This window comes from Benincasa hispida, chromosome 1, assembly GCF_027475165.1.
Source record: "Benincasa hispida cultivar pf3 chromosome 1, pf3_genome.v1.1, whole genome shotgun sequence".
In the NCBI taxonomy this organism is placed as follows: domain Eukaryota; kingdom Viridiplantae; phylum Streptophyta; class Magnoliopsida; order Cucurbitales; family Cucurbitaceae; genus Benincasa; species Benincasa hispida.
The window spans coordinates 32,402,489-32,416,697 of NC_143478.1; the positions used below are offsets into that span (position 1 = coordinate 32,402,489).

The 14,209-nt window shown below is 31.9% G+C and overlaps 2 protein-coding genes across 2 annotated transcripts; one reads left to right on the forward strand and one right to left on the reverse strand.

Moving 5' to 3' along the window:
* The first annotated feature begins 1,841 nt into the window (after positions 1-1,841).
* LOC120084883 (protein SGT1 homolog) lies at positions 1,842-5,642 on the forward strand. Its single transcript, XM_039040716.2, has 10 exons — positions 1,842-2,279; positions 2,739-2,808; positions 3,026-3,150; positions 3,338-3,467; positions 3,669-3,765; positions 3,859-3,924; positions 4,221-4,356; positions 4,874-4,956; positions 5,036-5,140; positions 5,242-5,642. Exons 1-10 carry the CDS (start codon positions 2,120-2,122, stop codon positions 5,347-5,349), a joined length of 1,080 nt encoding a protein of 359 aa, XP_038896644.2. The 5' UTR covers positions 1,842-2,119; the 3' UTR covers positions 5,350-5,642.
* Positions 5,643-9,612: 3,970 nt separating this feature from the next.
* Positions 9,613-13,840, reverse strand: ABCG8 (ABC-2 type transporter family protein). Its single transcript, XM_039026056.2, has 2 exons — positions 12,569-13,840; positions 9,613-10,420 (listed from the first exon to the last, which is right to left on the reverse strand). Exons 1-2 carry the CDS (start codon positions 13,656-13,658, stop codon positions 9,690-9,692), a joined length of 1,821 nt encoding a protein of 606 aa, XP_038881984.2. The 5' UTR covers positions 13,659-13,840; the 3' UTR covers positions 9,613-9,689.
* Between the last annotated feature and the right edge of the window lie 369 nt (positions 13,841-14,209).

Here is a 14,209-nt window from a genome sequence, read left to right on the forward strand (position 1 = left end):
GGATGTTCGTTTATTGGTTTGTGGTTAATGCAACTAATTTTGAAATAGAACATCACATATTTTATTATATAAATAAAATGTTTGTACAATACAATTAAAAACTATAGGACACTACAAGATTTAGGGCATCAACCTCAACACAAACTTCATAAGTCCATTTATGTGTTGAAGTAAGCTTCTCATCAATGATTTGATAAGTTTTCTTGAGCTTTGTTTTGTCTTGGTTTCAAACAGTCTAAGTGTATTCATTGTTTGTTCAGGGATTTGGTACATCTTTTATTGCTTTACTTGTTTACGTGGATAACATTATCATTACTAATGCTTCTTCTAAGGAGATTGATCAATTGAAATATCATTTGAACGATATGTTTAAGCTTAAAGATTTGGGATCCTTGAAATACTTTTTTGGATTAGAAATTGCTCGATCTGCCAAGGGTATTTTTCTTTCCCAAAGACACTATACTTTACAATTACTCAAGAGAACATGGTTCTTAGCTTCTAATCCTTGTTCATATCCTATGGATCCTAATGTTAAATTGCATAATGATGAAGGTTTTTTGTTGACTGATCCATCTTTCCATCGAAGGTTAATTGGGAAACTTCTATACTAAACCATTTCTCAGCCATATGTAACCTTTGTTGTTCACAAACTTAGTCAATTTGTTGCTAAGCCAAGACAACCTCATTTGCAAGTTGTTCACATATTATTGCGGTATTTGAAGTCTTCTCTAGGCCAAGGTCTTTTTCTACTAGCTTCATCTTTTTTTCAGCTGAAGGTATTTTCTGATGCCGATTGGGCCTCTTGCCCTGATTCCAAGAAATTTGTGATTGGTTTTTGTGTAATCTTAGGGGATTCCCTTATATCATAAAAAGCAAAGAAATAGACTACCGTGTCCAGATCTTCAACTGAAGCAAAATATAGAGTCCTGGCTGCCACAACTAGTGAGCTTGTTTGGTTAAAACAGTTGCTTGGTGATTTTCATATTACTGCTGAGCATCCTTCCCTCATTTTTTGTGACAACACTACTGCGGTTCATAAAGCATCTAATCCAGTGTTTCATGAACATATGAAACACATTGAATTAGATTGTCATTTTATTCGAGATCATGTTGTTAAAGGTTGGTCAAGCTAATGCCTATTCGTTCTCATTTACAGCTTGCTAATATATTCACTAAAGCTCTTCCTTCTTCTGTTTTTAGTCCTCTTTTGTCCAAGGTGGGTGTTATCAATTTTCTAACTCCATCTTGAGGGGGAGTAGTAGAGTTTGTTATACTTAACTATAGTTAGTCTTAGCCAATCTTTTAGTTCTATTTTACTCTTGTAATAGCCAATATGTTAGTTATGTTATACTCATGATAAATTAACATAGAAATATTTTTATTATCTGTCTAATATAGTTGAAATCTACCTTAAAGTTTTAAGTGCATGATTAAAATCTATATTTATGGCACCTATACCAATATTTTACAAGTCATTTTCATATCATTTTTTTTTTCATTTTCATTTTAACAGAAATATTGATCTTGAATCAAATGAAAAGTTCGGGAGTTTTTTTTTTACAAAGGTATTGTAATTAAAGGCATACATACTAAAAAGAGAAGTTGGTAAATATATTATTCAAAAGATTAACAATCTCTAAATAGTCACATTTCACAATGATATTACGAGAGTTAAGCGTCTCATAAATAGTCATCGCTTCAAGAAACTTAATCTCATACCATCTAAGAATGAACTTCGACCCAATAAGATAGACTCAACCAAGGTGATCACGAAGCACTAGTCCAAACCACCAGTGTGATGATCAATACTCTAAGTAGCATCCGTGTTCAACTTCTAAGCCAAGGTTTAAATATTCATATCAATATTTTTTAAAAGTTGGAAGGAAAAAAAAAGCTTTCATTTACCCTAAAGTTCAAGCTGAAGGTTCTTGACTTCTCGTATAATTTAACGTTGTCTACTAATTAAATACCTTACTTTATTCTGTCGATTGTCATTGCTCTTAGAGCCTTTTATCATTTATCACGACTTCGAGTCAATCAAATTCTTTCGAAAAGCCCGATCTTTCTCCCTCCCCTCCAGAACCCTCTACATTCTTCCGACGCTTCAAGTTCCTCTTTCATGGCGTCCGATCTCGAAGCCAAGGCTAAGGAAGCCTTTATCGACGACCACTTCGAACTTTCCGTCGACCTTTACACTCAAGCCATCGCTCTTAGTCCGAAGAAATCCGAGCTTTATGTTGCCCGTGCTCAGGCCAACATCAAACTCGGCCATTACACTGGTACTTTCTCTCTCTGTCCATTCAATTTCATGTTTCTTACTATGAAATGCTCCCTTCAATTGATTCTGTAAAGAATAGGATTGCGCGAATCAGAGTCTTCGATCGGATTTCTACTTCTTTTGGTTATGATTTGTACTAAAAACTTTACTCACTGCTAATTTTCTGTTTTTTTTAAGAAGTTAATATTAAGAAATGATTCGTGAATTGTTTGGATGGGTCGATTGGTTTATGTTTTTGATATGAAGTTTTTCTCCCCACTTTCTCGAGTATTCGTTCTGGGATTAATTTAGGACTACATGACTTTTTAAGTTAAATAAGTGTTTTTTAAGTGTAAAATCAATGTTTTTGAGCACTTAGAAAGTCATTTTAAACGGAAGTTAAAAGAAGCTGAGTGCAGTGGACAATTAATTAGATTTTTTTTTTTTTTTTTTTTTTAATGATTCGGGCTTATGTTTGCAGAAGCTGTTGCTGATGCTAACAAAGCAATTGAACTTGACCCTTCAAATTCAAAAGCATACTTGCGCAAAGGGTAAGCCTTTTTCTTACTTGCGTAGCTTCTGATGTTCCATGTAATTCTCGAGAGTCAAAGAGTATAATGTTTTTAAGAGATAGTGCAGCTTTGTGTGAAATCATATGGATATTTAAAACGTGGTGGGTTCTTTATATCTTTATTGAATCACGTTCTAAGTTTTGAAATATGCGTATCTATATAGTTTTTATTTTTATTGTGTCTGTCTTTGTTTCAGCACTGCATGTCTGAAACTTGAGGAGTATCAAACAGCAAAGGTTGCTTTGGAGACAGGCTCTGCTTTGGCCTCAGGAGATTCAAGATTCACGAATTTAATAAAAGAATGTGAAAAACTCATTGCTGGTATGGGCTGCTTGATAGTTGATAATTTACCAGTTTAAATTTGTGGATAAGGATGATAGATCTTCTTTGCAAAGTTTTTGTTATGTCTGAACACGTTTCTTTTGCTGGTAGTTGACATCACTGACTATTATGTGGAAGAAGTATTTACATTTTTTCCAATTCATGGATGCCCCCATTTTCATAACAGAGGAAATGGGCGACCTTCCACAGGAATCTGTGGAAAGTACTGTTCAGGAAACTGTTTTACCAAGTAATGACGTTGTACCTGTGAGTAATCAACTGCATCAGGCGACAATAGAAGTCAAACCGAAATTCAGGTTGCTGCTCTTTGTCGGTTCTTGTTGTAGTAAATATTTTCTCTCTTTATTTTCTGCACTGCTTTTCTTTTTGGTTTAACTCCCAGCTTGAATTGCATAAATGCTTTTGGTACTTTAATTATAAGGTATTCCATTGTAGGGATGCATCACAAGATAGATGGTAACCTAACTAATCATAGTTTCTGTCAAATACTCATGCAGGCATGAATTTTATCAGAAACCGGAAGAAGTAGTTGTGTCCATATTTGCTAAGGGAATACCAGCTGAAAATGTCGCTGTTGAATTTGGTGAACAAATTGTACGTCTACAATTGAATGTTCATTTTTCGAATATTTTTCAAAATCACATATATTTGGAAAGTTTTGCTGAAAATTTAATGGCTTGTTTGCAGCTAAGTGTGACTATTGATCTTCCTGGCGAAGATGCATATTGTTTCCAGCCTCGTTTATTTGGGAAGGTATTCCAGATTTTTAGAATCTAATTTTTAAGAAACAAAGAGGGGTTCTACTTCTTATCCAGCAAATATATCCAAAACAATATGGAATTTTGTAAATGTGGAGAAGAATCATCTTTGCTTAATGTAGTATTCTTCACTCATATTTTTGTTCTTTCTGTTGCAATGGATTGGTTTCCTTACATTTCTTTTCTTCTTATTTGAGCATTTGTTTCCTCCAGCAACATGGATATTATGCCTAGTTATGCCTCTAGCTTTTATTAGGAATCTTATGCTTGGTTTTTGATTGTCCCAAACAGATAATACGTGAGAAGTGCAAATTTTTTGTTTTATCAACAAAAATTGAAATTCGTCTTGCAAAGGCTGAGCAAATACACTGGACGTCTCTTGAATTCTGCAAGGAGAATAGAATTATCCAGAGCATTAATGTCCCCTGTAGGTGAACTTGTTCCCTATACACTCTTCATTTTACTGCTTCTAGGGTCACTGTACCATGGGCTGATCGCTCAATGCTTTAGATGCAAGAATTTAACATCTAAAAATTGTGAAAAAAAACCTGTGATCTGTTCAATATGCCAAATATTGACCATATCCAAATGAAAGTAACCAATAATTTTGGTTTATACCATGGGTAAAAGGTTATCAGACTCATTATTAGAGATCAATCCTGAACATGCAGATCAGTTAATGGGTTTGCGGAGTATGTTTGCAGAGTGTAGCTCTCATTTATGCTTTAAAATGTGCAGTCTTGGTTACCTTATTCTATGCTGCAGTAAACTGTCCTGCTTTTGGTTTCATTCTTGTGCAATGGTAGAAGTAGAACTATCGACATATGGTTATTGTGTCAGGAGATAGGTATATCGAATGTCAATGATGGTTTCATAATCGAGCTCGTCTGGTGTCCTATGTTTTATGTTTGCTGAAGTTGATCAAAACTTGTGATTTTTTGCAGCTAGTGGATCTCAAGCTCTCGCTTACCCCTCCTCTAAGCCAAGAAGAGATTGGGATAAGCTTGAAGCTCAAGTGAAAAAGGAGGTCTGATTATTTTCTGGTATTTTTTTTCCTTATTATTCCTTGTGGGGGAGTGAATTTACCAGTATTTGTTATATTTTAGGAGAAAGACGAGAAACTAGATGGGGATGCAGCGTTGAACAAGTTTTTCCGAGACATATACAAGGATGCTGATGAGGATACAAGAAGAGCCATGCAAAAATCATTTGTAAGGCTTCTTGAAGTATTTTTAGATGTTTAATCGTCCTGCCAGGTATTGTAATTTTCGGAAACTATTTGTTCGATTGGTTAATTTTCTCTGTTGTTTAGGTGGAATCGAACGGCACAGTCCTGTCAACGAACTGGAAGGAGGTGGGATCAAAGAAGGTCGAAGGTAGCCCTCCCGATGGTATGGAGTTGAAGAAATGGGAGATCTGATCTGAGTTTTTTCCTTTGGTTGGATTTAGTAAGTTTGTGAAGGAGTTGAAATTTTTGATGGAGTTATTTCTATTTTGGCGTCAGTTTGTAGGCAGCCGAGTCAACGGTCTCCTTTTGTTTGTGCTTGATTTTTCAACGATTTCTGTAAAACCAGTTGTTTGCTTATTCTTCTGTTCTGAACTCTGTGATTATTATTTGTTCTCTTCCTCGAACCGAGTCTTGGGCGATCGTTAGAGAATTTTTAATATTATGTGTTTATAGCAATGAAGGGTCAATTGGATTAACTAGAAAAACAATATTGTCTTTTTTAGATATTTTTATTTAAACCTTTTATAAAAACTATGTAAAATATTTTTGAGTGTTTCAAAAACTATTTTAGGTGATTTGTTAAACTTATTTTCAAAATTGAATCCTTAGAGAAGTTAAAACCAAATGTTGTTCAAAATGGTTTTGTATTATTGTAGTTAATATCTTCTTATTTATTAGAAGTTTCTGCATGTTTTAGATTTGTTGCTTTTATTCTTTGCCCTTTTCTTTTCCCCCCTCCCTTCTCGTACACATAGCCAAGTTATATTCAAATTAGTTATTTTTTTGTCAATGAGTTTAGCTAACGACAATTAGTATGGCCTTTCTTCTTAAAAGTTGGAGGTTGGATTTTCCAACCATCCACCCGTTTTGAGGTTGCTATTTTGACTTAATTAGTTGCTTATCCTTTTCTTGTCCTATGTTCTACAGAAAAGTGAAATTTTGAAGGGCGACAAACAACCTTAATTTTTTCTTTTATTTTTCAATTAAAAAAGAGAATTATCATAACTAAATAGTAAATACGCCCTCTCTCTCTCTCGGAATAACTCTCTTCTCCCAAGAAGGGATATTGGTTCTTTTTAATTATGTAATGTATAAATAAATAATTTGATAACTAGACTGATGGGCTTCATAATGGGCCGTGCTGCAACTTTAATGGATCGTAATGGATGATCGGTCCAACCTCGATAGGACAAATGACGTTGGGCTGGTCCAATTACAGTAAATAACTCAGCTAAAACTTTCAAATTCTAATCCCCCCACCCAAAAAAAAAAAAAAAACCCAGCTCCAGTATATTTCTCTTTTTGTCTAAAATTCTATCAATCTCTTAAAAAACATTGTTTTATAAGAATATTCTCAATGTTTTTCTAACCTTATAAAGTAAAAATTGCAATATCTATCGAAGTTGAATATGAGATTTGATGAAATTAAATGTTAATGAGTGTGATTTGTATTTAATCTTTGTGAAATATTTGAGGATTATTAAGCCCAATACACATTCTGAAAGATGAGTTCACAAAACTAGTGTAATTCTATATAATCGTAGCATAGTACCAATATATATATATATATATATATATGGTCTTCCATCAAATAAATAAATAAGATCGTCAAATGCAACATAGTAAAAAGTTTTCCAAAAGTAAATAAATAAAATGGACACCAAAAGCAAGGTTGAAAGTCAACCACGTGTCGATTGTGCGATCTTTTTCTCTACTCTTTTCCTTACACAATCTCGTACCTTAGATAAGCACGTTGCTTTTTTTCGACCCATTAATTCTCGTGGGATATCGACAAAATTTCATCAATTCCATCCTATTCAAACTCACATAATGAATTTGTGTATTAAATCCATAATGTTATGGTTGTGGTTGGTATATATTCAAATTATCGGAGAGATGGTCCTTAAACTTTGATATTATTTTAAAAACTCATAGATTGTTTAAACACAAAATTAAAAATTTAAGTCTTTTTTTATTTTTGAAAATTAGGTCTATTTTTTTTCTATTTTTTACCATGATTTGCATCTTTTTTAAGGTCAAATTTAAAAGATAATAACAGGATTTTAAAAGCTGCTTTTTTTTAGTTTTCAAAATTTGGCTTGATTTTTAAATTATTAGTAAAAAGTAGATAACAAATAAAGAAATTTGAAAGTGTGAGTAATGTCCATAGGTTTAATTTAAAAAAAAACAAAAACAAAAAACAAATAGTTACGAAAGGGATTTTGGAATCCATTATACATATTATTCAAATTATTATATAATCGATTAATCTTTAAACAATTCAAATTTATGAGAGATCTATGAGACACAAAATTTATATTTAGTAGATATTTATAAAAGTTGACCCAATAAACATAAACCTCAAACTTTAATGATTAAACTAAGTGTATCGTTAAAATTAATTATATTATCAAAATCCAACATTAAAAAAATAATAATAAAAAAATAAAAAAATAAAAAAAAATCCCCTTTTTAGTACATATGGATAGACTTGGTTGTCGATTGATCAAAATTATTATAGGAGAATTTTGGGTAGAGTGAAATATAGTTATAAAAGAAGACAAACGACCAAAAAGAAGAAAAAAAGGTTCACGTGCAATAGCAACACAAGAGTAACCCGTGAGTGAATATTTTGGCACTGATTCAATCAGGGAGGCTTCACCATCAAACAAAACAAAACTATATTTTTTTTTCCTCTTACTTTTATATCTGCAAATCACAATAGCTAAAGCACCCGTGACATGTTATTATTTGAAGGATTTAAAAACCTCACTTATTTTATTTTATTTTGAATTTTTTAACTTATGCCAATGTCTTGGATGCTCTGTTGGTCTGTTCTCCCGGTACGGTCTCATTGTCCAAGTTAACTTACGTGAGAATACTCGCACCAGTATAATATCAAGTCAAATACATTTCGATACTTAAGTTAGTGCAAGAATATTTAGTTTAGATAAGTAAGAAAAGAGGGTTTCAAATTTCTCCTTAAAGTTTACTTATTCTTTTCTTGGAATTGTCAAATGAGGTTATTTATAAGATTCTTCTTCTAACACCTATTTGTGGTTACGTGTAATACTGGTGGTGTTAGAATGATTGTGGCCCCCAAAATTGCAGAATACTAGAGTCAAACCGGTTCAATTATTTTTTGATTGGTATAATTCTTTCGGTTCAAAACTGAAGAATCTGATTTTTCCTTTTGGGTACGCGGTTCTCCATGATGTCTCTCAATTTTTCTTGGATTTGGACCTACTCATAGGCTTTCTGTCTCACAACCCTCACCAACATATTTGAATTAACCATTCAAAACTTTTTTAATACTTCAATAATTATAAGGGTAGAGAAAATTAATTTCAAACCCCGCTACTATCTATTATGTACCAATAATTTATTTTTATAAATTGCTAAAGTTCAAATTAGAAGAAAAAAATTGACATTCAGTTTTTTTTTTTGCAAAAAATACAAACACACAAAATTTTGGCCAAGTATAATAACATTATTTTATTGAAGATATGATGGAAGATAATAGTAGCCCATATCTTTTCTATCTTTAATAAATGAATTTGAAGTTTCCATAAAAATATAAGATTCAAAAAGATTTTGTAGCTCAAAGAAAATTTAAATCCTATAATAAGAAAGTATTATAGAAAGTTTGCATGTGGGGTCTTTTGGACAATTTGGCCCATTTGCCCAAATGATTGAAGCCTCACCTTCACATCAAGGGGCTGTCTAGTCCTAACATCCATCTCTCTCCAATGTTATTATCATAGTTTTATTCTTTCTAAAGGCCAAACAAGAATCATAAACTAATTGACAAAATGAAAACAAGAAAGATGCTTACTAATTTGCTTTTAACTTATCATTCACTCATTTTATCCTTCAATAATGATTAATGAATTATTTGTCATTCCCATCGAGTTAACATGTTTATTATTTATATTATACATATTAGCAACATTTTGTTACTTTTTTTTTAATGTTTCATGAACTTTTTTACGATATAATACAAATATCTATTCCTCAATGTTTTTTCTCATCTCAGTCCTTATACTTTTAATTGTCTAATTTTAACCTTTATACTTTCAATAAATCTTAAATTTAGATCTTCAAAGTTAATTGTTATCAAAATTTCTTAAATGATAATAATAAATTGATAGTAAAAAATGCTAATAAAAATCAAAAATAAATTAAGGGCCTTTTTAAATATAAAAAAATATTTAAAAATATTTACACTTTATAGCAAATCACTTTTGAAACTTTTTTACTATAAGGTTAATATTTTTTTAGATTTTTTTTTTATTTATAAGAATTTTTCAATAAATAAATTATGGACTAAATTTAAGATTTGTGGAAAGTATATGAACTAAAATTAGACGACTAGAAGTATAAAAACTAAAATTGAACCAAGTTTTCTATAATTTTATTTTTTTAAAAAAAAAAACAAATTTCAACAAATGCAAATAATAATAAAGAGAGTGTTATTTTTCTTCCAAATATATGCTTTGAAGTGAGCATAATAATAATAATAATTATTATTATTATTTCTTAGATGTAGAAACCCTTCTAATCAAAACAAGCAAACAAAGAAGTCGATATAACACAAAAAACGCCACCAAAGCATAAACATTCGTCCACCGTTGATTCTCATGAAGGCCTCTTTTAACCAACACATCTCCTCCCGTAACCAAACATTCCCTTTCATTCTCTTCAAACCAAATGAAGCATCTAGAAACCAAGCACGAATATTCGTTGATTAGCAATGCGTCAAGAGCATACTTGTACATTGACATGAAGTTCATAAACATCCAGAACTTAGGCAAGCTTTCTTGGGAGATGAAGTAGCCGGAGAAAAGGAAAAACGCAGCGAGGAGAACGGTAACGAGCGACGTCCCCGCGATGAAATTCGGGGCGAGGGAGCTCAAGAAAAGAACGAAGGAATTGGCCATGAGAATGATGATCCAGATGACGAGGACGAAGTAGGCGAAAGCTTGCCACGTGGCGCAGAGTCCGACGAGGAAGTAGACGGAGGCGGAGTAGATGACGGCAACGGCGAGGAGGTAAGGGAGGAAAACGAGGGTGTTGGCGATTATGTAAGAGGAGAGACGGTAGACGCCGGCGGAGGTTTCACGGAGGAGAATGGGGCGTTCGTTGAGGAAAATGGGGAGAGTTTCGGTTGTGGAAGAGAGGAGGAATGTAAGCGTGAAGGCGAATAGACCCAATCTTTTCTCTATGCCGGCTTTGTCCATTCCAATGTTTATGTAAATTGTTCCTGTTTACAATTACACAAATGTATTTTTTTATCAAATTTATGAATCTTCATAGTTCATATCTCATAATAATTATGAAAAAGAAAACCCGTCACTTTTTTTTTTTTTCAAGTTTGTATGATTTTAGATGAATACTTGATAATTATTACATAGAAAATTATTTAAGTTCATCCAGGCTGCATTCATTTGTGTGCAATCCACCTAATAGTTGAATTAAAGTTTGTTAGATGATTTTTTTCTTTTTTAAAAAATATTATTTCATAATTTTTATTTTTCTTAAAAAATTGTTTTTCATAAACATAAATTTATTAAGCATTGTTGTTCATCATTTGTACCTGTAACATTCTAGATAAATATCTAAAAATTAAATAAAATAATAGATTTGATTAATTATAAAAATATATATATATATATTTTTTCAAATAAATATTAATTACTCTTTCACCAAGTTTTACCTTAGAATTTCAATTTCCTAGATTTGCACCAACTTGAATACATGTATATGTGTTGGTAATTTTTACCTTCTGACTCCTTTGGTTTGAATAATTATATTTTAAAAAAATATGTGGGCATGTGAGTCTAATCAAATATAAAATTATTACGTGAGAATAGTTTAATTAATATACGAATGTGTCGACAATAAAAGAAAATTGTTGAAATTTCTCTACTAATCAAATACAAAATTTATCATAAGTAATAAACTAAATATAAATTTGGGGTCCTTTTAAATATAAAAAATATTTAAATTTTATAGCAAAAAGTTCCAAAAGTACTATACTTGTGCAACTTGAGTTTAGATATTTTTGAGATTTTTTTATTTATAAGAATTTTCTTATAAATTTATGGAAAAATAAAAGTGAGATTTTAAAAAAAAAATAGAAAAATAAAAAAAATTATTTACACAAAATAACAAATTTTAATTTTTTTTTATAAAGGTTAATAGAAGTTTATCAGTTATAGAAACTGATAAATTCTATCATTAATACTATGTAATAGAAGTTTATTAAAAGGTAGAAGATAAAGGAGAGTATGGACTGGTAGCTTAGCTACACTTAAACATTGCTCTTTAAAATTAATTTGAAGTTTAATTTTATAATTTTAAACAATATTTTCATACCTTCAAAATTCATTTTGATTTATTAGAACATGTTTCAATTAAATGCCTTTTAAAGTTTGTTTTCAATATTAATATTTGACAACTTTTAAAGTCTATTAGTGTCTATCAGTAGTTTTTTTTCTTCTTGCTATTTCTGTAAATAATTTGACATTTTTTCTATATGTGAAAATTTTCCAAAATTTAAACTAATTTTAATACAATTTATTCTTATTAAATTCAATTTCAAAAGTGGCAAGTTCAATAAGGGAATAAAAAGATTTTTTTTTTTTTTTTGTTGAGATAATTCTCGGTCAATCATCTACCAAGAATCACCTTTCAACTCATTCTTAAAAATCAATTTCAGTAGTTGACAAATACTAATATTGGAAACAAACTTTAAAAGTCATTTAATTCAAACATGTCCTAATAAATCAAAATAAATTTTGAAGGTATGAAAATCTTGTTTAAAATTATAAATTAAACTTCATATTAATTTTAAAGAGCAATATTTAGGTGTAGCTAAGCTACAACTAAGTCCACACTCCCTTTTCTACCCACGGTAAAAATAACTTTTTTAATAATGAATCGCTACGTGACAATTTTAGTTAGATATAATAGGTGTTGCATAATTCATGCTAAGGATCCATTTAGATTGATTTTTAAAAAGAAAGTTTTTCAAAAAATTCATTTTTATTTAAATACTTTAGATAAAAATTGATTTGAAAAATTATTTTGAGTAGTTACCAAATACTTTATTTTCTTTCAAAATAACTTATTTTTTAAATTAAATATTTGAAAATGTATTTTAAACCCACCTTAAATTGTTTTCAATTTCAAATGATTAAATGACATGTTGCAATTTCAAAAATCACTCACAAACGCACTTAGATTTTTTTGTTTTCACGTGTTTCTCTAATTTAAAATTAAATAACAAAATATTATAAAACATAAAGCTTTATTTCCTATTACCATTAAAAAGAATAGATGGAAAAAAAAACTTAAGATTGTAGAAGTAATTAATGGGAGAGCAATTTGTAAGAAAGTGATTACATACCTAAGACAATTCCAACAATGAGAGCTTCCAAAGTATTAGTCAAAAGCAGCTGCCTCGTTCGAAAAATAATAATCCAAAATCGCCAATGAAGGGTCAAGATTTCATGCAATCTGGAGCTCCTGTATTTAATCTCATCATTATCTTCATAATTCGAACAATTAATACCTTCATTACCAATAATTACGCCCGAAGAATCATCACAATCCGAACTACAATTAGAAGAAGAAGGCGTAAGGTTATTGAGAATTTCCATAGCAAATTCCAAAGGATTAAGCTGCGGCGGAATGCAAAATTCCTTCGAAACTAAATAACTCTCCAAGCTCGAAACACTCCCATGGTGAATCACACATCCTTTACATAGCAAAAGAATCCCATCAATGGCTGACAATATCCGATAACTCGGCTGGTGAATCGAAACCACCACCGTCCTATTACGCGATTCGCAGATCGATTTAAGGGTCGAGATCACGTTAAATGCCGACCCACTGTCGAGCCCGGAGGTGGGTTCGTCAAGTAGTAGAACGGCTGGGCCGTGGAGGAGGCTTAAGCCGATTGAGACGCGCCGCCTTTCGCCGCCGGAGAGGCCGGAGATGAGGCGGGTGTTGGCGACGTGGGTGAGGCGGAGGTCGGCTAGGAGGGAGTTGACGGTGGTCAGGATTTGGGATTTTTTAGGGAGGAGGAGGCGGGCGGTGAAGGCGAAGGTTTCGGAGACGGTTAAGAGAGGGAGAGAGGCGTCGTGTTGAGGGACGTAGGCGGAGAGTTTACGGAAAGTGGAAGGGTTGAGAGGGGCGGAGTTGAGGAGGAGGGCGCCGTGTGTCGGTGAGGTTCGGGCGGCGAGAATGTCGAGGAGAGTTGATTTTCCGGCGCCGCTTGGGCCGACGATGGCGAGGATTTGAGAAGGGTGAGCTGTGAAGGAAATGTTTCGGAGAATGTAGGTGGGTTCGGCGGTGGTGCAGGATTTGAACCAGTTGTACGGCGAGATGGAGGCGGCCGCGGCGGTGGATTTGGCGTAGGAGATTGATGATGCTGTTAATGTGTAGCTTCTTGGTGGCGGCGACGGTGGCAGTGGTGGTGGTTGGTCTTTTTCCATTGGGAGAGATTTTTCTGATGGAGAGAGAAGCGAGAGAGACACGTAGAATTGGAGAAGGGAATTGACATGATATAAGAATATAGATAATACTTGTGCATCTCGGATATCATTAATCTTTGTGTATCCCTTCTCATTATTCACATCTAAAAAATATTAAAATATTTATTAAAACTAAAATTTGGCACTGACAAGTTTTGATTTAAACAATTTAATAAGATGCATAAAGATAGATGACGTCTGAATTGCACTAAGTATTTTTGTAAGAACATTCAAAATTGTGCGAATAAAAATTATTAACAAAATTCAATTTTTTTTATGGAATTATATAACTAATAGTATAGTTTGAAAAAAATATCGGTAGAGCAGAATTAAAATTTTTAAAAAGAAAATTATTTTAAATGATAAAAAAAAAATATTTATAAATAATAATAAAATATCATAATTTCTCTATGATAGAGACAAATATTAATTATTTTCATCTAGTTTTGTTATATTTATAAATATTTTGATTTACTTTCTTATATTTAAAAAATAGTGATTTTTTAAATTGT

What these genes read in the sequence shown, in the direction of transcription:
- LOC120084883 (XM_039040716.2), top strand. Translation starts at nt 2,120, where the DNA reads ATGGCGTCCGATCTCGAAGCCAAGGCTAAGGAAGCCTTTATCGACGAC. An exon ending in ATGTGAAAAACTCATTGCTG is followed by an intron (nt 3,151 to 3,337) that starts GTATGGGCTGCT and finishes TTTTCATAACAG; the next exon opens with AGGAAATGGGCGACCTTCCA. An exon ending in AAGCTCAAGTGAAAAAGGAG is followed by an intron (nt 4,957 to 5,035) that starts GTCTGATTATTT and finishes GTTATATTTTAG; the next exon opens with GAGAAAGACGAGAAACTAGA.
- ABCG8 (XM_039026056.2), bottom strand. Translation starts at nt 13,658, where the DNA reads ATGGAAAAAGACCAACCACCACCACTGCCACCGTCGCCGCCACCAAGA. An exon ending in CATTGTTGGAATTGTCTTAG is followed by an intron (nt 10,421 to 12,568) that starts GTATGTAATCAC and finishes AATTGTAAACAG; the next exon opens with GAACAATTTACATAAACATT.